This window comes from Acanthochromis polyacanthus, chromosome 10 (genome assembly GCF_021347895.1).
Source record: "Acanthochromis polyacanthus isolate Apoly-LR-REF ecotype Palm Island chromosome 10, KAUST_Apoly_ChrSc, whole genome shotgun sequence".
In the NCBI taxonomy this organism is placed as follows: Eukaryota; Metazoa; Chordata; class Actinopteri; family Pomacentridae; genus Acanthochromis; species Acanthochromis polyacanthus.
This window is the reverse complement of record NC_067122.1, coordinates 17,346,950-17,371,014: the sequence shown is the minus strand read 5'-3', so window position 1 is coordinate 17,371,014 and position 24,065 is coordinate 17,346,950. Positions and strand designations below refer to the sequence as shown.

The following is a 24,065-nucleotide window of genomic DNA, read 5'->3' as shown; positions in this document are numbered from 1 at the left end:
GTCAGACCACTGGCAGCAGTAGACCTCAACATAAGAGGATTTACTCTTTAATCAACAGTAGAAAGTCATCTGATTATGCTGATGCTTTCTTTCCGCAGACTTTCAAGCATTTTGATTCCAACCTTCCACATTATTTGCCTGCAATATCTGATGAGCAAGCATTTGCTGGTATTAATCTGCAACAATCCTTGGCACAGATCACATTTATATGAGGGGAAAGGGAGGGGCGCTGTTTGAGGAAACTGATGACACACAGAGTCTATGAACATTATTATGAGGCCTGATTTAGAAATTACCTTTTAGTGTCTCTGGGTGGTTTGTAAAATTGTGAAAGCTTGATGGCTCTGACTGATTTTAATCAAGATAATACAAGAGCTCTCAGTTAAATTGTTCAATGACATGTGCCTGCGTCGTCCTGAAGCTTCTTTTTTTTTTGGCTCAGGGACAATGGACGAGACAAAGTAGCATAACAGGAATATTTATACAGAATCTGGAATGTCAGCATCCATCTTCTGAATTTGTTTACCCCAAACACACATCCACCCAAGTGAGGTATTTGTGTATGTACATGCACTCACACAAAGGCACATTGAGTCACTGTCTGTCTTCTCTTTTGTCGTAGGTTTTAGTGCCTGTGCAGACACTTCCCTTTTGTGTGTGCTGTCTGCGTGATGAATTCTGCGTGTTGTTGTGAGGCTGCCAGGCAGGAACAGTGTGTCGCCACTGGGAAGATACTTAGTTTGAACTAATGACACCAGTGTGAGATGAACAGCACGTCTTCACTGACCCGAGGACAACGGGGACCTCTAATTCATCCCTAAAACTTAAAATAGCCCAGTGGTTAGTATTCTCTGAGGTGCACCCAGGGAACAATCATTCTAGGTTAATAATAATTTACAGCATTGAATCAGCTCTATTATCTGAATGTTGGAGAGGGAATTTCATGCAATTTCACTGGATGCTTTGCCTATAAGTACTCAGATAATTACTTTAGGTTTTATTTTGTGCTTTCTTTTTCTTCTTGTAGTATTAGATATTCAATTATTTAATTTCATAGAACTACTTTAATTAATGATTTAATGCTAGCAATAGAGGGAATTACTATGTGTAGTGACAAAGGGGTCACTCATACTGGGAAACCAGCATGCAGCCTCTTTATCACATGACTTTGCAGTTGCCCTCAGCTTGCCCTGCATTTTACTGCTCATTGTTGTGGTAGCTGTTTTCAGCAGAAAAAAAAGGCCCTGATAAATCCACGAGACGGCACAAAAACTGCAGACATGCAGGGTTAGCATCTAGCTGGTGTACATACTGGAGCATTACGCAGCTAAAGAGCAAATATATCCCTTGGGCATTAGTGTAGACCAAAACTAAGGTAATGGGAGATTTAGTATTGAACTTACATTAGCAAAAGAAAGCTGCTTCATTCAGTGTCTGAGCCTGATTGATTGAAACTCTTTTTACTTCGTTACCTTATTCATCTATTGATGCAAACTCCACACTGTGGCATTAAATTAAGGTAGGTAATAAACTGAGATTTTTTTGCATTTCATAGTTTTTTTATATAGCGTTTTAATGTAGCTGCTAACCAAACAATGTAGAGTACAGCTGATTACTGGAAGCAAACTGAGTCTCATTTGCGTTATTCCTCCTCATTTTTAACTCATCCATACAGCATCTTGTTGATAGTCATTTTTAGTCCCGCATTCTCATATGGAGTGCTTTTTCTTTTTTGGAAGACAGCGGCTCTGTCTACTTCACTTTTGGCTCCGATAGCGCTGGTTTCCTTTTTAGCAGCTTCACTGCTGCAACTGCTTGAAATGTAAAACACATCATTTCTCTTTCATCGCAGAGCTGAAGAGTTCAACAACACTGGGTGTTTAGAGCAGCAAATGACCAAAACTGGATGAAGGCCATAATACTCAAGGCTGCTTAACTTAGTGAGATACCAGTCTTGCCTATCTGCTTTACAATCACACTTGGTTTAACAGCATCTCATGCATTTTGTTTTCTATTTTTTTCTCACTTTCAAGTCACTGAAGCAGCGTTTCTTATCCCTCCACCACAAGGCTACACATTGCTGCCGACTAAAGCAATCCCATTACTGTGACAGAGAAAAATAGTTTCTCTGTGAAGGCCAGTCTGTCAAGAATCAGTTGGCTTGGTACAAAATCACGAAACGTAGGAGAGAAGAGCAAGTAAAAAAAGCAGTAAAGCACTGATTAAAAAAAAAAGGAAATATTGGCAGGTATTGTGATGAGCTCTTTTGAAAAAGCCCCAAATCTTCTCCCTCTAGCCAGCCATTATTTCAAGATTTGACTCTCGCCCAGTGAATTATTGAAAATTTGAAAAGAGAGAAATAATGCAGGAGGTGCTCATCAAAGATTTTCTAGTTTGAAAAGTTGAGCACAGGGATATACAGCTGTTGAGCTACTGATTTGTAGCATTGGCTGCAGGAATGTCAAATGAACACACGGATAAAGACACATGGGAAACCTAAGCATGGAACAAGAATTCTTGCTGCTGGTGTCTCTGTCTATTTTATGCATTATGTGACGTTTTATTGTGTTTTTATTGTTTGTGTATTGTGAACACTTGTGTAACTGCTGCATAACAAATCACCCTTTAAGGAAAAAAATAATAAAGTTGAAGCTGAAATGTTTAAAATGTGTTTGCATTTTGAGTATACATATCTTTAATTTTGCCTTGCCCTGCCTCTTTAATGATGATATTCTCATCAGGTGCATGTTATAAAACATCCATCCATCCATCCATTCTCTATACACCGCTTTATCCTCACTAGGGTCACGGGGGAGCTGTAGCCTATCTCAGCTGACTGGGACGAAGGCAGGGGACACCCTGGACAGGTCGCCAGTCTGTCGCAGGGCTACATATACAGACAAACAATCACACTCACATTCACACCTACGGGCAATTTAGAATAGTCAATTAACCTCAGCATATTTTTGGACTGTGGGAGGAAGCTGGAGTGCCCAGAGAAAACCCACGCATGCACAGGGAGAACATGCTAACTCCATGCAGAAAGATCCCAGGCCCAGGCCGGGATTTGAACCGGGGATCTTCTTGCTGCAAAGCAAAAGTGCTAACCACTAGTCCACTGTGCAGCCCTGTTATAAAACATCACACTCCTAAATGGGGTTTATTCAAAGTTTTGCATGGAACCAAATGTAATCATTTAAGCTTTTAATATTCCTCGAGATGAAATAATGCAGTGTATGCATTTACACTGGTTCCTCCTGCTCCACTTTTGCTCCCACAAGGGAAGCAGTATTTCTCTGTATTTATCACGATTGTTAGACGAATGACTCCAAGCCACCCTTGTTTACTCTTTTACAAAATAAACTAGCAATTTAGGCCTAATTCTATCAATATAAGATGGACTTTGAGCTCTGACTTCATTCAGCCTAGCCGTGCTACAGTTGCCTCACAGGAGACACTTATCCAGACCAAATTCAAGGTTTGTGTTGTTGAAAAAAAGACATTTAGATTAAGTCACAAGATGAGCTGTTGGATGGAATTTGTTTTCTTCTGTGATTCAACAGTTGAAGTGAATGAGTGCTCCAGCCTTGACAAGACTATTGCTCATGTGTAAGCAGAAGCCCTCAGTGCCTGCAGCCACACCAACGTATAAAAAAAAATGAATAAAAACATCATCCTGCAGCTCGGACACAAAATGTTCATTTTTGAATTCCATTCCTATGAATCTTTTCCTTCCTAAAACATACACATGAATTTCAAGTGTGTACAGATACTTTATCATGAGCACCAATATCTAACACAAGGACATATGTAATAAATGGGAACCAAAGAAGTGCTGTATGAAATCTGTAAATGATACAACATTGTACTATTGAACTTGAAATTTGTTTATTTTCTTCACAGTACAGGTCGGTTATGTTTTTACCGTAATTATTACTCTCCAGAAATATTCAAATCAGAGCTACAGCAGAAAATAAATAAAAAACAGTCTCTCTAAAAAATAAAGCTGTTGTTTTTGGAAATGAAACTGGAAAAAAAAAATGCCTGTGCCTCTCTGTGTTCAGTATGGATTTATTTCTCCACATCATGAACACTAGCTCAGTGCTGAACCGTGGTCTCCTGTGAGGGGAACCAGACTTCCAGCAGTCAGTCAGAGTTGGAGGGTTCGTGAAAGATGTACAACTTATTCAGGCTCATACAGTGTAGGACTGGATTCTGCACAATAAGCACAATAGGACCATGAACTGACTCCAATCTTGAGTTATCTCTGAGCTTGTTCGTTTCACGTGACAAGGAGATTGAGAACACAGGTTAACAGCACTGTGCTCCGATTTCCTGCTCTTAAAGCCGATGAGAATAGCGAGCGCTGATGCATGCTTAATAGCATGCAGGGCTTCTTTTATGGATTCTAAAAAGGGACACATCACCTCTCCTCTCTGGCCACTATGGTGGTGACAGCAGCAGCTAGCACCCTGTCTGCAAGAGCTCCACTGAGACGCAGCCACAAGTGTGTCTGAGGTCATGCATACGGTACAAACATGGAGGCTGCATCCATATATTCATGTAGATTCTATGATATAAAGATTGCTTTTTCATGCACACTTTATACCAGAGACACAGTTGAGACTCTTGCTCAAAAATGTCATTTTTCTCTTATTGTAAGTGGCATATATATATTCCTAATTGACATGTTTGATAAAAAAGAAGAAGAAAAATGTTGTAAAGCCCTTTGATATGCATATACACATTATATCCATGCAGCTTTGTTTGTATTTTATAGTGCTGGGTGTTTTCCAGGCAGCTCTGTATGTATTATTTCGAGATTTCCCTTTGGAATATTAAAGTTGTCAGTGCTCATAAAAGCCATTAACTCGATGCAATTACTTTTTTTCATTACTGAGACCTTCATTGTCCTATGGCTCAACCTCACAGAGAGGATGTCAGGGGAACAAAACATCTGTTGTGTGGCTTTATTTCCTCAGTTCTGTAGGTGACAGCTAAATGTTGCTCAGGCATGATTTCAGAATTTCAACAATAATGTAATTACTGTCGAATGTAGATGTGTTTTAGTACAACAGTCATTGACTTCTAATTTGCTTTCCATACAGTAACCTCCATCCACCCAGTTTTGGCGTCACTGATCTGCAAGACGATCCCTGAAAGTTTCTGGTTAGCTAAGGTTACGGAAAGGAAGTGCAGCTCCCCGGGGAGTCATACAGAAAGGAATGTCTGTTCCAGATATTAACGGCAGAAAGCCAACCGCACAGAAATGCAGGAACGCAGGGAATGTGTCTCTCGTATTCGTCGCGAGCCCATTGCAGACACTGTCCAGAGTGGTTCGCAGCTCTATAACTCTGGTGTCTGGCCAAATCAGCAATGCATAGCAGTGAAGCTGAGCCACAGCTAGGGTTATGTGATTTTGCACTCGGGCTCTCAGCCCTTCAGATTTTTTTATTTCTTTAAGTCTGCTGGAGCTTGGATTTCCAGCATGTGAGTCCGCAGTATTGTAACTTGTCACAGTGAGAGTCAAAGCGATATGTCGTAGGATGTCAGAATCTTTATGTGAACAGTGATAATCACAGTTTTTCTTCTTGTTAGCATCGCCTCTGCCTCTTAGATTTGCTCGCCCTCCCCCTTTCCTCCTCACGTTGCTTTTGCTGCAGTATCCATCGAATTTTTTGGGCATCTAGCCAGCAGCTGGCATGGTAACAAGTGTCATATATAGATGTTATGTAGCTGCCATCAGCACCAGAGTTACATGACCTCATCTATAAATACATGATAGTGACATGATTTACTGGCCTGCTTCCAGGGCAGGGCCAGACCAATTAGATAAGCCAAAGTACAGTGGAGATGGAGTAAATCACTTCACCCACCTTGAAGGAAGCCAGCTCATCTGTCATGGTGGACAGAGCTGCTTTGATACTAATAGAGACAATCTGTCTTGTCACTGACCACTGCCACTGTGTCTGCAAAACAGGAGGGGAGTGTGTTTTCTTGTCATTGCGCATTTTGCGTGCAGGTGTGTGTCCATTTGTCTGATTTGTTGCGTACATGTTGCTGACTGCAGCCTGGCCAGATGAGAGTCGGGGTCTTTTTTCTGTTCTACATCTGAATGCCTGCAGGGCCCAGTAGGGGGTCACAGTATGGTGGCCAAGATAAAACGCACAGGGTGGAAATCTCACCATCTGAAACGGGTCTCTGGATGGCATTATCTACGATCACATTCAATACCGCTGAAACAGCAGCAAACATAAAGCTGCTGTTTCTCTTTATAACTCCATTTCTGCTCCCCCCCCCCAATTTGCTCGTTATGTAGCGCTAGTGAATTTTGAACATTCATTCCCTGAAGTCCAAAGCTCGGGAAACCCATTCAATAAGTTACATGGCTGTAAAATCACACTATTAACTACTGCACAAAAAAATGAGGTTTGTGCAAAAGCTACATTTTCAATCTGAAAGGCAATGAAATGAAGAAGTATATTTGTGGCAGATTGAGTTAAAGCCTCCCTGGGATCTGTTGAGATAAGCAAAAGTGTTAGAGGAGGTTGGAATTTAAATTTTAGACAGCAGTAAATGGATCTTCAAGTCACAGATGCTTTATGCCTGAGCCTTCTGTGCCTCATTTTTCCCACAAATGATGACTCAGAAAATGAGACATTATTTTGCATTAAGATGCTCATCAGTAGGCAGCAGCACCTCAAGTTAAATTCCAGCACACACCTTGACCTGTGTGGATCTGTGCATTTTACCCTCTTGCTGCTGGCACCAGTGTTGTCTGCTTGCAGAAATTCACCATTTACTGCCTCTGAACCCTCTCACCTAAAAAGAAATCAACTGAGTTGCTCATAACCTTATCACACTCTCACAGAACCAATCCTCATTTCTGTTGTCCATGGGCTCAGATGAACTCCTTTGAAGGTTTTCTAGAAGCTTACAAATGTAAAGCTTTTAGCTCAGTAAATGTCAATCACACCAGATTATTGTTCCTGTTGTGGCGCTCGAAGGTTTAAAAATATGACGTGCACAGCAGCACCAGGCTCAGAGATGACAGACCGAGTCCAAAGAGATAGTAGATTAATTTGTAGGCCTTCAATTATTTAAGATCAGATAAAATATGTCATTTCGAATGGGTCTGCTGTTTGCAGTGGCTGTTCTGTCATGTCTGCTCTGTGTCTTTAGGCAACTACCACAATAAAACCTGTTAAATTTAAACTGAGAAGCAGAGATATCACTAAGTCTTGGAGATAGGGCTCTTGTTGTCACTGCTATTTAGTTTTTACAGTTACAAAAGGCAGCATGAAGAAGTGAAGGACATGGAGATGAAGGTCAGGGTTAGAGACGGGGCGACAGCTGACATTGTAGAAGAACAGGAATAAGAGATCAGAAGTGGGACAGAAGAAAAAGCGTGGAGTGGCGGCAGGAAGTCGAATGATAAGCTATAGGGATTCTACAGTGTCAACATTTACTAGGATTCACACATCGCTGCTCAAAATTTAAATGACAAGCCCTGCGTCTACCCAACAAGCCTCCAGCAAACCCACAGGTTAGGATTCAGCTGTCAACACAGCCCGTGTATTTTTTGTTTGTTTGTTTTCTCTACCATTTTAGTGGATGCAAGGTACTGAGAGAAATAATTGTATATGCTCTAGATTTCAGGTATTCACTTGACACTTCCATCTAGAATACCAATGAGGCCAAGCAATCAATAGTGAGAAAGAAAAGCAAAGATCAGAAGGATCTGTGACTGCAAAGACAGGTGACACAGTTCAGTTAGGAGAAGATGATGCAAGGTGATGCTTAGAAAAATTGTGTTTAAAATTGGATAGAATTGTTTAACTGGAGTTTAGATATGGGCTTTTTTCAAGAGTTAAATGAATGAAGATGTACACCATTTTCCCATAAGCCAAGTAAATACAGCCATGGCCATAAGTTTGGACACAAGTACCATGACGCTTGTGAATCTTAGAAAATACCACAAAATTGTCACTTACAATACAGTACACAACTCCTGAGAACTATATTAAGTTTCATATTAAAAAAAAAACATCAAAAGAGTTTGGTGTCATTTTGTTATTCTTACCAAATTCGGTTGTGAAAGTACTGCATTTTTTTTGTTATTTTCTTCTAATATTATGTTTTGGGAACAAAGTTGTTCCAATTGTTGGAATTTATTGATAATATTATATCCCTTGTTAATTTATTGACTAATTAAACTGGTGCTGTCAAAAAATACTAGTTATGTTCTGTAATAGACATCAAAACAGACATAGTAAGTCATGCTGTGTCCAAACTTATGGCCATAGCTGTATGTAGGTCTCAGCCACTTATCCTGGTTTCTCACAAACACCGTAAACAGCTAGCCTGACTCTGATAGCAAAATTCACATACCAGTAGACCAAAAACGGACGACTATTGTAGCAGCGATATACACTTCATCAATATGATGTTGGATGCAAACTGGCATGAAAAGTATAACAAAATGTTCACTTTCATGAACAAGCCCCGAGGATGCTCATCATATCTTGACAACGCAGTCCCTTCACCTTTGCCTTATGGCTGCTCTGCAGGTCTCCTTAGGCGTGGTGGTCTGCAGGTTCAGACTGGGGTGGCGAAAGGCCCTGGTGGTCACAGACTACCATACCGAAGGAGACCTGCACAGCCCTCCACTGGTGGAGGCTATGGCCCAGCAGGTGGTGGGGTTTTCCCTTGCAAGATGGACTTAAATAACCACCTTCACATTAGCAACATACTCACAGTGACTTGCTTCAAGGGCTTGGGTGGACTTTATATCAGGATGCAGAGGAACACTAGTGCCAGGTCTTCCTGTGATATTTGTTCCAGGCCAGCCATTCTGAACCTTATCCTCCCTACTGTGCAACCCCTTTGATTGCCCTCAGTGCACCTCAAGGTTTACTTGCTTTCTTGTACATACTTGTACATGTTATATCTGTCTGTCTTTTCATTGTTGTATTAGCATTGAAGTTATTGTATTTTGTCTTGATAAATAGGCCAATAAGATTAAATTCAAGGAAAGGTGGTTAATTTCAGAATATAATGCCTTTTCCCCTGTCTTTTTTTCCTTTTTTACTGACATATTGAAAACATGTCAGTAAAAGATAAGCAGCAATTATATCAAGTGAAGTAAAGCTCGATAGACTTATATTGACCAACTCTGTGCACGAGCAAATTTAAAACTTGGTAACTGAAATTTTATGTATTTCTTTATGAAGATTCTTATTCTTGGTTGAGATAATCGGCCTCTGGCTTCAGCGATATATTTACAGTGTAGATGTGAAAGTGGTATCGATTTCCCTATCTAACTCTTGGCAAGAATGCAAAAGGTCTCATATTTAAGCTTCTAAATATCACTCTTTGTGCCTGTCTGAGATCTGTCTTCTGCTACACTTTAGGCAGGTTTTTGGTGATGCTGATTTCAATTATCAGCATCAAGTGTGTTGGAAGATTATGGATTAAAACTAAGTGACACAAAGAAAAGTTTGCTCTAATAAAAGCGCAGTGTGCCTACTGGGAAAGGAAGCTGACATTCTGACAGTATGTTGACGCATGCAGTCGTATTTACTGAAAGACAGGTTTCAAGGGTAAAGTGATGAGTGATGCAGTGATGATGGTGATGGCAGTGAGGTCATTCCTAGAAAACCACATCTGCCTCCAGCCTGAATCTGTTGCCTCTTCCAGCCGGCCTCGTCTCACAGGGGGGAAATGGGTTTGAGTTGCATGTACCAGCTCAACCAGAAAACCTTGCACATGCAGCATTTGAGAAGTGCACACGAATTTTCCCCTAGTGTTAACGTGCCGTGCTCCGTGTGTCGGAAGTGAGATTATCTGGTGTGTCACTTTGCCATGAGTGATACCGCCAAGGACTCTCAAAGCTGCGGGGCTACAATGAAAACTTCACAACTGTCATGTCAGTTATTCATGGTGTTTTCACAGGCCAACTGTACACAGCACTCAATCTCAGTATCTAAAGGGAATAAAAAGACATTTGTTCCGTGTCAGTCTTTCCCAATGGCTTTCAATAACTTTGTTTTCCTTTGAGATAAAAATCGAAACAGAGACAGCAAGCATAATGTAGAGGTGACGAGACAGAGAGGGCCAAGTTAGATGTTAACCTAATGTGACAAAAAATGCTCACGTCGTGTGAAAAATGTTTGGAGCCCTTGTTTATTTACAGCTTTTGTATATTTAGTTTCTTATTTCACTCCAGTGTCAAACTGTGGGCTGAGAGAGTGTGACAATTAGCTTGTTTGTCATAGAAAAACTTATTATCTTGAAGTCAAATCTGAGCAAAAAAAAATCAACATTATGCCTCTATTAGGTCACAGAGTTTGTTTTTTTGCCACAGAATCTAATCAGCTTTTTAACTAGATAAGTTCCCAGCCGATATTTGTCACCCGCATGTAAATGTGGCTTCTTTGACGTTCCCGCAACTCTTTCTCTCCTCCTCACCTTGGGTGGGTGCTTTGGTGCTTAAAGGCTTAAGGGGAGATTTAGTGAGAACAACACCTTGGTTTCAGTGCAGCATTCTTTTGGATCAGCTAACCAGGCAGCGCTGATGGCTGTGGTTATCTCACTTCTGGCGTAACTTTTTCCTTTTTTTTTTCTTTTTGCACAGTGCTCGAGATGAAATAGGATTATAGAACTTAATCAGAAGCACATCCTGATTGTATTTATTAAAGCAAAAAGATGTCGCTATGAGATTCATTCAGCAAGTGTAGAATTGCACAACTGGTATAAAATTGCCTCTGAAATCAGCGGCTCCATTGAGGGGAAAAACAACATGAGGTAGTTTTATGCTTGTGCACGCATCCACATCATTTGCAAAACGTACAAAAATCTTCACAGGTTACCCAGCTAAGCAATCAGGGTGTCTGTATTTTTCTTGGCACACTTCTTCTGAAGCAGCCACTTGTTTCAGCTGCTTCTCGTGATGCTGCTAATATTTATGAGGGTGCACACAGCACGTCTGCGTGGCTCCCTGTGGTGCTGCGTACCTGGCTGTGCACTTTGGATTTTTCTTCTTGACAGCTCACATTAATCTAGGTTAATGTCGGAAAACATTTTTTTTCCCCCCTTCCAGTCACTTAATTGCACACAGTTTTCTGTTTGCTAATATTTACTGTCTGCTAATGAGCATCCTCTGTTCTGTCCATCATTGATACTAGTTATGTCCCTGTTTGCAGAGTTCAGCATGTACTTAAGAAACACTTAGCAAATGTTTGAAAAACATTCCTGGACTAAATTAAACTATGGAAGTCGGTCTGTTACATCCACTCTTGTTGGGACATAACTGGTGGAAACTCAGCAGTACTTTGCTGGTATTTTTCATTGTAGCAGTGACTCAGAGAGTTTTAAATACACACAGCAAAGCAACAGCCTCTGGGTTTCCATCAGTCAGAATGACTCAGACCCAACACACCGCTCTCTCTCTGTTATTGCATTTTAGAAAATAAGACAAAACGAATAACCGTGTCATATGAATATACCAATGAGCCAGCAGCTAGATAATTGTATTACAGCCAATGAAATGTGCCTGCATGCTGCTTGTCTGCCAGTATGTCTCCCTCGCTGTTGGGCTCTTTCTCTCTTTCTCAGTCTCATTGTCTCTTTCTCTACCTTGTCTGGTTTTTCGAGCAGGAGGTAAGCAAGCGTTTTGGCCATATTTATATGTGGCTATAAAATCCATTTGCAATGAAAATCAATCACGAGGGTAAATAGGAAAGTGAAGCCCGTCATGCTGCCGGCTGCTACTTGGAGCCGAAGTTGTGGCAGGTGAATGTAGATGACAGGTGCTGAGTAACAAGCCATGGAATTCCTGCCTAGCAAGCTGGTCTGGGTCCTTAATGTCACATGGAGCATTTTTTCTTCCAAGCCCAATACTGTATTTCTACAAAAAAAATAAGGAAAGAAAATGAAGATTGGTTCATTAATGTGCAAACGTTTGACAAAAGGTTTGTTTTTATGTAATCCCTAGTCAGATGTTCTATAAACAGGCTAAAATGTAATGATAAGTAACGCTTAAGAAATGTCAGAGACATATGGCTTCTTTGAGATTGTCAAAAGAATAGCAAGATTCTGTTGTATATTGTAGAACCAGTTAGCCTGACAAAAGCCTGCAAGAATAACAAGCCAGCTTTTTGTAGATAATGCCTCAGGAACCAAATTGTTTTTCTCTGTGCAAATGGTTCCAAGCACAAAAGAAAGAAAGCCAGCAAGAAAGAAAGAATCTCAGTTTTGCTATTCCAGGGTCATACCGAGGTCAGAGGTAAAGGTCAGCTGCAACACAGTATCTTTGGAGGCAGCAGGTATTTTCACTGCATTGCTGAAATACAGTTCATTGGAGCTCATGCTCATTGGCCTGAGAGACTGAACCTGGATTATCTGGTTAAAGGGGAGCTTCCCTGTTGACTAGGTTATTCTACTGTCAGTCAAGACCTATAGTTTAAGATGTGAAACACATCGGAGTAAACACTTTTGGCCTTTCTTATGAGAAAGAATTCTGAAACATTTTGGGAATGTTTGCCATAGAGTCAGGAGAGTAGATCAATATCAATTTAATATCTGTGCATTCAATAGAGGTAGCACTGTGACTTATTAAGCCGAGCTCACCACAGTGAAAAGAACCAATTGAGTCACAGGCTTCTGCTGGAAGCTTTTTGTCTACGTGTTTTTCCTTTCCTGTGTTTTTCTTATAACATGGCACAGCAAGACCAACATTGATGTGTTACTAGCCCAGACATTATCAGCCGTTTGAATATGGATACAGATGTACGAGTATTGTCTGCTCTAAGCAGCCACATATTACCTTCACTGAATATATCTTGATTCAATTCAGCATTGTCGTTGTCTGGTCAGGTATCTGTGGTCAGTGCATATTCAGGGCAACACAACAGACCCAGACATGCACCTCAGATGTCTGTCACAGATAGGCAGAGCTATTTTTCATAACTATCATGATCATGATCCATTTCTTACTACTGACAGTGTTGGACACAGACTATAAATTACCATAAATGTTGTTGTTTTATTCAGTACACTTTTGCCACTCTATCAAAACTCTGCTATCTCCACAAAGCAGCCAAGCTGATGACGATAAGGTCTTTAGCGAGGAGTCACAGTGTTTGGCTACAGCTCAAGTCTTGAGGACAGGAATATTCCTTATCGGGCTCACTGTTTGTAGCGCCACCAACCTAATGATATCATCTGCTGTGGATAAGGCTGGATGTGGATGACAGGGATTTGCTGTGAGCTGCACAGCATACGATTCAGCTGATGAAACAATTTTAGAGATCCACTCATACCTGCTGATTTTTAATATACCATAGGGGAGTATGTGTGTGTGTGGCATGGGAGCAGTTCAGAAATGAATGAGAAGAGTGAACAGACGAGACTGCACACATACTGAGCTCAAAGAGTTGAAACAGCTTCAGTCAGACTTCAATTTGGGCTTGAGCATCTAAACTGTAATAGGTATAGGTCCAATCCATCAGTGTTGTCTCTTGCTGTTAGTTCCATTTAGCTCTGTGGAAATACACAGTACCTGACAGGAGTAATCAAAGTGAAATATGACACAAAAGAGCCCAAATATATTATGCTAAATGTATTTTTTTTTTATATCTGGACAAAATCTATGTGACACCTAGAATAGCCGTGCTGGACCCATGTTCTGAAGGCACAAGGGTCTAGGGAAGCTCGACAGGGAAGGAGGCGGGCTAAAAGGTTGTCTATCAAATCACTCTGCAGCAATTGGGTAGGTATACAACCAATCAGCGCAACGAATAGGCTGACATAGTTCCTAGAGCACCGGCGGATTGTGGCTAAGTCCCATTAGCTTCCCAACCAGCGGAGTCAACTGGTATATTAAGGATTTGCCATATCCCATCGGCATAAGTCCAAATACGTCTTTCTTCTCAATGAAACACTTCAGTGCCGTCCTTTGTTTATCTTTCAAGTTGAATTTTAGCTTCAAATCTTTAAGGGCTGTGGCCAAAGCCGAGTCGAAAGATAACTGTTTATTGTGCGCTGGTTGTTTCTGTCAGAATCGTCACGCCTCTGTCGTCACTTAGTTACGCCCGCCTTCTGACTCTACACTTCATGGTGATTCGTCTGGCCAGTTTTAGGAGAATCCAGCCTCGAGCCTTATGGAGGGTAACTAGACCCACCCTGGCAGATAATTAAATTTGTTGCCGTGGGTTGTCTAGTGCGGCTAGGCAATGTGACACCACTATTATAAATACCTGAGAAAAAGCATTTTACATGGTAAATGGTTGTATTTATATAGCGCTTTTATCCAAAGCGCTTTACATGATACGTCACATTCACCCATTCACACACTGGTGGCAGAAGCTGCCATGCAAGGCGCTAACCACAACCCACCAGGAGCAATTAGGGGTTAGGTGTCTTGCTCAGGGACACCTCGACATGAGCTCGACGGGCCGGGGGATCGAACCGCAACCGCAACCCTCCGGTTGCGAGACAGCCACTATACCCACTGAGCTATGTCACCCCGATGACATTCTGTAAGAGTTAATAGCCTTTAATTCTAAATTCAGTGTTAGATAAATTTATCTGCATTCTTCCTTTTTGTAATAACTATATGGCTGAAAAACTTGCACTTGTCCTGAAAGCATGTAAAGACGTCATACAAAGGAAGTCACCACCATGCATTTCTGGCAGAAGCAAATTTTCCTTAAGGATTCCAGTGAGTTAGAATCCTCTTTGTGAGCCCCTTATACACTCTGGTAACGACTTCTTCATCCGCTTGGTGTGTCAGATAGGAAGTACTGTGGCATAAAGTCAACAATCTTGGAGTAACTGCAGAGCAACGCTGGAAAGTTTGGCACATGCCGTTTGATTTGTTTGTCAGTTGCCATGGCGTTCGGTATTGCATAAATGTGCATATCTTTTGATGGTATCAGCTGATTGACAGCTAATTAAGTGGTTTCCCTGCTGCAGGGAAACATCTGTTGCGTCTTGTTGGATTGCTTAAATGTGGATTTGTAAGAAATTAAAAAGAAAGTTCTCGAATTCCAAAACTTTTAATAATGCTGTAAGCTCAATACTGATGATTATGGTGCAACACATTAATGCTAACGAAAGTGACATTTGCAGTAAAGGTGTTGCTTAAAGTAAAATAAATTGCTTCATTTGTCTTGCGGAACTTCTTTCTTCTTTTAATTTTTCAGACATTTGCTTTATTTGTCTGCTGAATCTCTGTGCACATTTCTAAGTTCTACTTAATTAACACGAAACGCAATTAGTGTATTTCTGTTATAGGTCAAAACCCAGCTGCTCTCTCCCTCTCTCTGAAACAAAAATACTGATCTTATTGAGCAAAAGCAGAGCTGCTGTTATATGTGTTGTTTTTGTCCCTGTGAATTAATCCATGAAACGTTGTTGCACTGCACCGCCAACAATCCGGTGTAGGCCGATTGAAATGAACAGAAAGATCCTTTAAGCCCATTCAGCCATATCACTGTTTTCTACTAACCCCGCTTTATCTCAACCCAGGCACCCCTAATCCACAGCATTACATTCCCATCTATTTACATTCAAATATCACAGTATCATCAGCCTGTAATCTGATATGAAATTGTCTAACAAAGAGACAGAAGGTTGAAAAATGATCAGGGATAAAGCATTGCTTTATATAACGTCTATTTCTGTTTTTGCTTTATGGCTTTCATTCTCTCCGTGCGTTCTACTTGTCTTCAGCAGTCCTGGGTCACTCTGTTACAGAACCAAACAAATAATTGGGAAGCTAAAAGCATGCGCAGCCCCATGGGATATCAAAGAGTCTTATACACAAAATCAAATGCCAGCTTGTGTCTGGCCTCCTTGCTGCTGTTCAGTAGTCATGACGATTCATTATTCCCTTTCAAACCTACAGAGATATTTTCTTGATCCTAATCCTCTCATGTGGCTAAAAACTCGAATTACTATTGGATTTGTGTTCATTTAGGATGACTTTTTCTTATAATAAGCCTTAAGGGGGAAAAAGCAAATGGGATTTGTATAGCAAAGGCCTGTAAGAGGTTGACTGTGGCAGTAGATTTGTCCTTCCATACTCTTCCCTAGTTTCTTTTCATTTATTTAAATTCCCCGATAAGCGTTATAAATAAAAGTAAGCATCTTCTAGCTTTCTGCTCCCATTCATCACTGCACCCCTACTGTTTTGAGATCCCTGCAATGAACATGCAGTTGCTTGCAGCTTGAAGGTCACATGAGTTTATTTGGAGTTCAAACATCTCTGGCATCCAATTCTGGCACTGCAACACTCTAAATCTAATAGCTTACCTCCGCTGTAGAACATAGCATTTTTGCTGCATATTCATGTCTTTATGTCATGTCAGCTCAGTCCACAACAATCAGGGAGATCCAAACAAAAAGCATTAACATTTTAGATAGTTTTAAGCGTCCCTACTGGTCTCATTAATTGGACTCCAGCCAGCGGGTTATGAAACAAGCTCTACTTCCCGTTTGTTATACCCGGCTACAATTCGACGGTCTCAAGAGTTTTTCCCTATGGAATATTATCCTCAGTCAAAAACCCCGTTTCCCAGAAGGCTTGTGTTACTGACACATCCAGACTCTGAAAAGCCTCTTGTTAACAACAGCTGTAAAGTGAGCTTGTGCAGTTCTTTCTCAAGTTTAATCTCTCTCTCTTTCTCTGGCTTTCATTTCTGTCTCTCCTAGTGTCTTCTTTCTCTTGTACGTTGGGGGACGATCCCGAATTAATTAAAAGAAAAGACTTTGAAGTTGGATACTTGGCCTCGGGGCATTCTGTTCCATTTTTGTTGTGGTGGCAGTTGCATTTTTGTTGTTAGGTTGTTGTAACGACCCACAAATTCAGCTACTGGACAATGTCGTCTTATCAGGCAAGAGATGCACTTTAGCATAATGTGCTGTTTAAATTGTTCCCCCAAAGGCACACTCTTGTTTTCGAATCATGTCTGATAGGTATAATTTCAGAATGCTTCTCCTCTTCTCTTGATGTCTGTTACTTCTTTATGCGATTACATTATTGAACTTGAATTTCGCCTCAGATAAAAGTCTTTTAATGTCTCTCTAACAGAGTACCAGTGAGTTCAGCCCTTGCTGCAGGTTGAAGAGTAATACATAACCCTGTAATTGGATTAGCCGTAGATAATTTCAGAAATTGCTAGTTGCTAATTTGTCATAGTTACTGTCTGGGTTACAACTGAAGCACAACACCGACAGTTTTTGCACAATGTTCGGATTGTCACCTTGTAGACACAAATGCCTCTATTTCTTTTTTTGTACTTTGTGATGTAATTCTGTGTAATTTCATTTTTTAGCAGCGCCATGAAGGAACTGTAGATTCTGTGAGCAGTGATGACTAGAGATTTAACTGTGATAGCAGTCTGAGTTAAATGTGTGTTCAATAAACCCTTCAATCACACGCAAGTCTCCTGCAAGAAAGAAAGAGGTGTCTTTTTTTTTTTCTCCCACAATCCATCTCTCCGGTCTCTCTAGCCTCTGTAATATAAATAGGGATCTGAGAAGGGGATCATCTGTAAAAGAACAAGACCCAGGAGCCCCTCAACACAGTAATGACATATGAGGGGGTGTTGATCTAACCCAAGACGATGGGCTGTCAGGAGTTGCACTTGTAACTGAGCCGAGACGGACAGAATAAGGACTGAAGAAGTAAGACACAGAGTGAGGGAGGAGACGGAAAGCCAGGTTGAAGAGAGAAGAGACACACAGTGGAAGAGAGGGAGAGCTCGTGAATGACAGAAAGACAGATAATAAAGCAAAGTGGAGAAGCAGAAGAGACTGAATGACGACTGAATTTGAGGGCTGGCCAGACTGGAACTACACCCTGCCAAGCCTTCCTTCTCCAGCCTATTTCCATCCCGTCAACCCCCTCCATCTCTGTCGCACTCTCTCTCTTCACTCTCCTGACGTGCCATGGCTAAATCTGAATCAGAAGTGAATATTACCTCATGCTAATAATCCTGCCTACCCCAGTAAGCCCCTTCACAGACTTCAAGCAAGTGGAATGCAGTTTGTCACTCATCTCTCTCAGCTTGCTTTATATTTTCCCTCCACTCTTATTATTCCTCCATTCGCTTTCTTCTAGCTCTCTGTCTCTGTAATTTTTCTTTTTATATCCTTGAATTTCCTACTTTGCGTGCCAGTAAATGTACACAGCAGTTGGTAGAGTTGATAGATTTCAGCCTACAGCATCAATTTAAGTCCACAAAGATATGGCACTAAAATAAAAGTTAAAGTTGTGCTCTTGGTTTGCTGTAGAAATTAGCTCCACGTCTGATTGAACTTTCCTGGTAATCCTCGTCACTTGATGAGAACAGGCTGGACCACAGAGAGCATTGAGATTAGTTGTGTATTCAGTATTTACACACGTTTTTTGGTAGATCAGTGTAGTTACTGCATAGTTAACAAATACAGCTTGTTAGCTTTTTAACGCTCTGTACTCCACAGCTCGACAGGGGCTTTGAAAGGCAGTACATCTTAAAAATAATTAAACGCCAAAATGACACCATTTATCGGACACTGACACTGTAAACCCAAAAAATAAAATCATTGGAGTTTTAACTTTCCAATTGTCCTTTAAGTAATCATCTGTGACGTGCACCTGGAAATATAATTAAATTTAAACTTTACATCATAATATTTCTCTTTTGAAAATTTGAAAAAAATAAAGTGCAGGCGGTGTGACGACACAAGACTTTTCAGATAAACTAGACTGAACTGCAGGCTATGTTTACACAGAGTAGAGAGAGACAAGTATGATACAAATCAAGTTTAACGTAAAAGTTGAAAAGTAGTGAAATATCTATGGTATGTAGAACCACCGTTGTTTTCCTGTATTGGTAAGCTGCACTGTGTTTCAATTTTTGTAAAATAAATAGAAGAAATCCAAGTCTCATTTTTTCTGTTTTTAGGATTTATGACAATAAAATCACATTTGTGAGTTCTCTATAATTTCTAGCCATTGTTGTGCTCTCTCCATAGAGATGCAGGACTTTTTATTGCAGTGAAAAGAGAAATCACAGTGCGTGAAATTGTGACACGAGAGAGAAAATTCTTCAGAAGTTCAGAGGGGTTACCCACAACCTGTTTATACTGAGCATGAAAGATGCAATGTTTGCATTTTTCTACAATAGAGTAAAGTCGTCATATCTGACTTGACAGTTATGGTGTGAAAACGATAAAAGCAGGGAGGATGCTAAGTCACTCGGATTTTGCCTTATTAAGCCATCATTTAATATACAAATGTTAGCCAGGCTTGGATTGACCTTTCTTTTTGCCACTTCCTGCGTATCACCATCCATCTAACCCTCGCTGACAGCCTCTTCCACCCATCCCAGCCTTTTACGCCTCCACCCCTCCCTTTATCCATGTTTTCCCTCTTTCCATTTATGTTTTTCTCTGCTCCAGCTCGACTTCTCTGAGTGGTTCAAGCTATCTTTGATGTCTGTTGTGTGTTTTAATGAGTTTGTTGTTGACAGTTGCTCTGCCTCCCTCCCTCCCTCTCCTTCTCTCTCTCTCTCTGCCACCCGCCCTGCCTCCGAGGCCGAGGCCTCTGGAGTGCCAACACAAGTCAGGCAGAACCACATCTACACACACAGACAACAGATTTTGTGTGGTCACTTCTACACGTGAACAAACACACATGATGGTTTATTTACCCCGCGAAGTAGTAACATCATCTGCATACGCACGGACATCAACATATCTCTGACAGTATGGATGCTCAAATGTGTTACTAATGACACACAGACACACACACGCATGCATGTATGTCGAGGACAGAGGAGTTTGTTTCCCTGCAGTCTCAGTGGGGGCAGCTGTATTCTGATGTATTAATCATCTTCGTCTCCAGCTTGCTAATTAATGACCCATCTGTCCCCACTCACTGATGTTCCACTTCAAACTCCCCTAATATACAAACACACTCACACAAACACACCCAAACACACACATACACACACGCAGAGGGCTGCGACACAACAACCAAGTGCTTTTTCCAGTGACGCAACTCCAGCACTAGTTTCAGGAAAGTAAATATCAGCCGCTGCTGTGATCCGTACCGACTCATCTGCATTCAAGAGCATGTATTAAAACCATAAGAAAAGTGTTTGCGGCAACTTTTTTCCGGAAGGAGCTCCCCCTCTTCAGTTGCTGCGCGATTAGGTGGCAGCCATTGTGCGACCAGGCTTGTCTGTGTGTGTGTTTCTGTGTGCACTTATGTAGGTGTATGTGTGTGTGTTCGTAGGCTTATCAGGTGAGCCCGGGCAGAGTGTCAGATGCGGTAATGGAGGCTTCAAAGACAAGCGCTGCGGTGAGTTCCCTGGCTGCCTTTTACCAACCTCCCCACCCCTCCCTCCCTCCCTTCCCTCCTCTGTTCCTGCTGCTGGGATGCAGAGGGACAGACACGCACACAGGTAGACACCTGGACGGATAAGGAAGGGATGCAGGAAAACAGATAAGCAAGCAGATAAATAATTAAGTGGGTGCAAAGTCAAACAGCCAACCGGGAGACAGAGTAAATCAGGCTGAGCGACAGGTAGGGGAGATACTGGGATGCCTGATAGACAGGACAGACAGACAGAAGCACAGCCAGACAGCCAGACTCGCGGCCAGGTGCTCGTCCAGCCCACCTCCCCATCACTTGCATGAGCAGAGATGCTTCAAACACCCGCCGCTTGTCTGCTGCTTTGTTCTGCTGTTCACTTTGCAGCTGCGAATGTTGTTGTTTTGATGCCACCATCGTTGATTTGCTTCCTTTGAATGGTACTTCTATTTCTGGCTTCCCATTTGCTTGTTTCCATTTTCATGTTTTGCACTGTATGTGCGTTTGAGTGAGTTTATTTACGTGCGCGTGTGTCTTTTGTTTTGCACCCGACAAACGGTCACAGTCAAGGGATAATAATTGAATGTTTGATCATTAGAATTGCCAGTGGAGGTTGATTGGTTTAATTTGTTGGGGATCATATGCTTGTTTTCATGTCTTTAAAGTAAAGAATAAGGCTAGGCACTGAAATCCTGGCATATCATACAGTTTGTTCGCAAATAAACCTGGAATTTAAACATTTGTAGCTGAAAAAAGAAGTTAAAAGTATGGGATTGAATTTAATATCCGTTATACGGGCAGCATTATGCATACTTTCTTTCAAATGCTGATTTTAAGATATTGATATGTCACTACAGGTATAATCCTAACTATAACATTCACCTTTACTTGACTATGAAAGCAATTTTAAAATTGTGGGCAAAATTACTATTAAAAAATATGAGCTTTTCAAGAGATGCAACCTTTTCATTAAAAAAAAAAACACTTTGATTTGAGCTAATACTCCTGTAGACTTATCCTTCCTCTTTGACTACTGCAGAATTCATTCTTCATTGTTCAACATGCTTTCATATCAGGAGGATGGTGTGGGTCAGTTTTTAGCACATTGTGTCTGACTACTGTGGTAGATATTCTCTCTTCTTCACCCATTACTTTTACCTGGAATTTTGCAACTTTTCTCAAGCATTTAATGAGCTACTTTAAATGGCAGGTTGCCAAAAGTCAGTGGTTAAAAATGTGTGAAGAAGTTTGTTTGCATGGATTTCATGTTATAAAGCAACCCTCAAGTTCACGATTGAATGTAGAGCGTCACTATGGAGACGAGGGCAAAGCAGTACTGTAATACTCTCTGTTAATGTCACAGAAGGCTCACCTTTGTAGTTTTCATTTATTCAGTATCATACCTATCATGTTTTGTGTACCACTCAAAAAGATGCATGTAAGATAATAATGAAACCTCCATTAGTAAGGCCTACCATCTGTACACAACATGCACATGAGCTAGTGGCTTTTAGGTTGATGATGAGGCACTGATGTCGCAAACCTCAGCAAAGATGTGCCAAAATCATCATGTAACATCACTTATGTCAGAAACAATGTCTTTGCAAAATTCATATAATTGAGTGAACAAAAACTTAATTGCATTTCAAGAAGTTGTAATAATAAATCTTTCTAAATTTTAGTACCTATTAGTGTTACGATATTGGTGTTTATGTATCAGAACCTGTTCTCTCAATGTATATTCTTGTGTATTCTAATCTTTTTCACCTTGTTCCTGGTCTTCCTCCTCTGCCCCTTTGTTCCTCCTCCTTCCTTCTGCTCCCTCCAAACAGCAAACTCTTGAGAACAACCTGACCAACCTGGTTAAGAGGAACAGTGAACTGGAGAACCAAATGGCCAAGCTCATCCAGATCTGTCAGCAGGTTGAGGTATGCAACACATTCCAATGCCATCGTGTTCATTTAAGTAGCAATAAAGTCGTCTTCCTTAACTGTGACTTTGGAAGTTACAAAATTCTGTTAGATTGTCTGGAAAGTAGTCTTGTTTGTCGTCTGGTATCGTGGTAGTCAGAGGCGAGGGTCGATTACAAGACATCCGCCTCAGAGCCACTATGGATTCTTAATGAGGAAAACTTGAGCTGGGTGGAAATATGCATGAGACTAAAACCCCAGTAAGTTGCTTGAATTTAGCTCTCTTTCCAGATGACTGAAGCTACCCTAGATTTTAGTTGCAGCCTTCTTTTTTTTAAATGAAATTTCACTCCCTCCTACTGGATCATGACCACAACTGTGACTCCAGTAAAATAGGACTCAATTCTTTCAGTTCCTTCCCCAGCTACACATCAAATATTGAGTAGTCTCTACACTAGAAGTGAATTTCAATTTCTTATCATGATAAAAGCTCAGCATTTACTTACAATTTATAAGCCAAAAAACATGAAAAGACGACAGTAGGACAGTAATAATGACACAAATGTGTCTGAATGAGATTGTTATGTCATTTGACCTTCAGTCCAGCAACTCATGTAATGCAGTGCCTTGTAAATGAAAATACTTGATACCAGTCAGGATCCCAGTGACCTCTTCCTTTGCAGATGGTAGCACTCGAGACAATCTGACTCAAAACGTGACTCAAGAACAAAGGATGAGTTGGAGTAGCTCTCAGCAACCATCCACTTTTAGACCTTTTAAAGAGTAGTTATGTAATTCAGACAACTCCTCCAAACATTGAAATGACCACTTTACTGTGGGCAAAGCCACAACTAAAGGTCATGTGTAGTACCCCCTCTTATTTTCAAGGTGCAAACAGCTTAATGCAATGCTTTTACCTGAGTCATAAATTCTGATTTTGTGCCTCTTCAAGGTCGTTGTCTCAACTCAGGTTGTTCCTTTAACTCCAGTTTTGAATTAATCTCACTGTGGTGAATATGATTTTTAGGATGAATTATTGTTGCAACACTCAACAGTTTAATTCCCACTGGCACCACCCATACAAGAAATTTATTCTCCTCAGTCAAATCAGATAAGATTATCTGTCAAATGGCATATATCTTGGAACTGGGAGCTTTATTTGACTTGTCACTAGCGAATAATGTGTCACAGCTCAACCGCTTCGATTTACTGACAATCTTAGAGGAGTGTTTGCACTCCGGTGTCCCAGTGTGAACCTGTAGATGTCTGCAGAAAATTATACCTTCACCAGCCCTGTCACTGTTGACCTCTTAAGTTTGGGCTCATGCTGTGATTTAATGAAGGTAACGTGTGAAGTCAGCCGGGGAGTACTAATGCCATCGAGTGTTTTCTCGACGGCTAGGAATCACTGACACATGCATGCACAAACACACACACGCACACACACACACACACACACACACACACACACACACACACACAAGCGCGTACGTCTGTCTTAGCACTTCTAATAAACACCATCATTTTTCTGTGAAATTTGACATTAATAGCAGCAGAGGACAAATGCATTTCAGTGCTGCCATCACTCTGAGTGTAGTTCATTTCTTATTAGCTGGGCATGACTCCATTTTCTCTGAGTCACTCTGAGGTCCACGAACAGCAGCCCGTACAGCCGCACACCCAATCAAAATTAAATGATTGCTGCGTGATTCATTAAGTGCAGACAAACAGTTCGTCAACAGTGCTTTGGAAGGAGAAAAAAACTGTCTTCTTTTGTCTCTGTCTGCATA

At 41.0% G+C, this 24,065-nt stretch overlaps 1 protein-coding gene across 5 annotated transcripts in view; it reads left to right on the top strand.

Moving 5' to 3' along the window:
- The window catches only part of mid2 (midline 2), a 154,037-nt gene that overhangs the window by 80,879 nt on the left and 49,093 nt on the right, over positions 1-24,065 (top strand). For 4 of the 5 annotated variants that reach the window (XM_051954265.1, XM_022188973.2, XM_022188978.2 and 1 more), the window contains 2 exons: positions 20,288-20,353; positions 22,198-22,293. In XM_051954265.1, coding sequence (XP_051810225.1) covers positions 20,288-20,353; positions 22,198-22,293 — 162 coding nt within the window. The remainder of the gene's footprint in view (positions 1-20,287; positions 20,354-22,197; positions 22,294-24,065) is intronic. The other variant, XM_022188985.2, reaches the window with a different exon arrangement.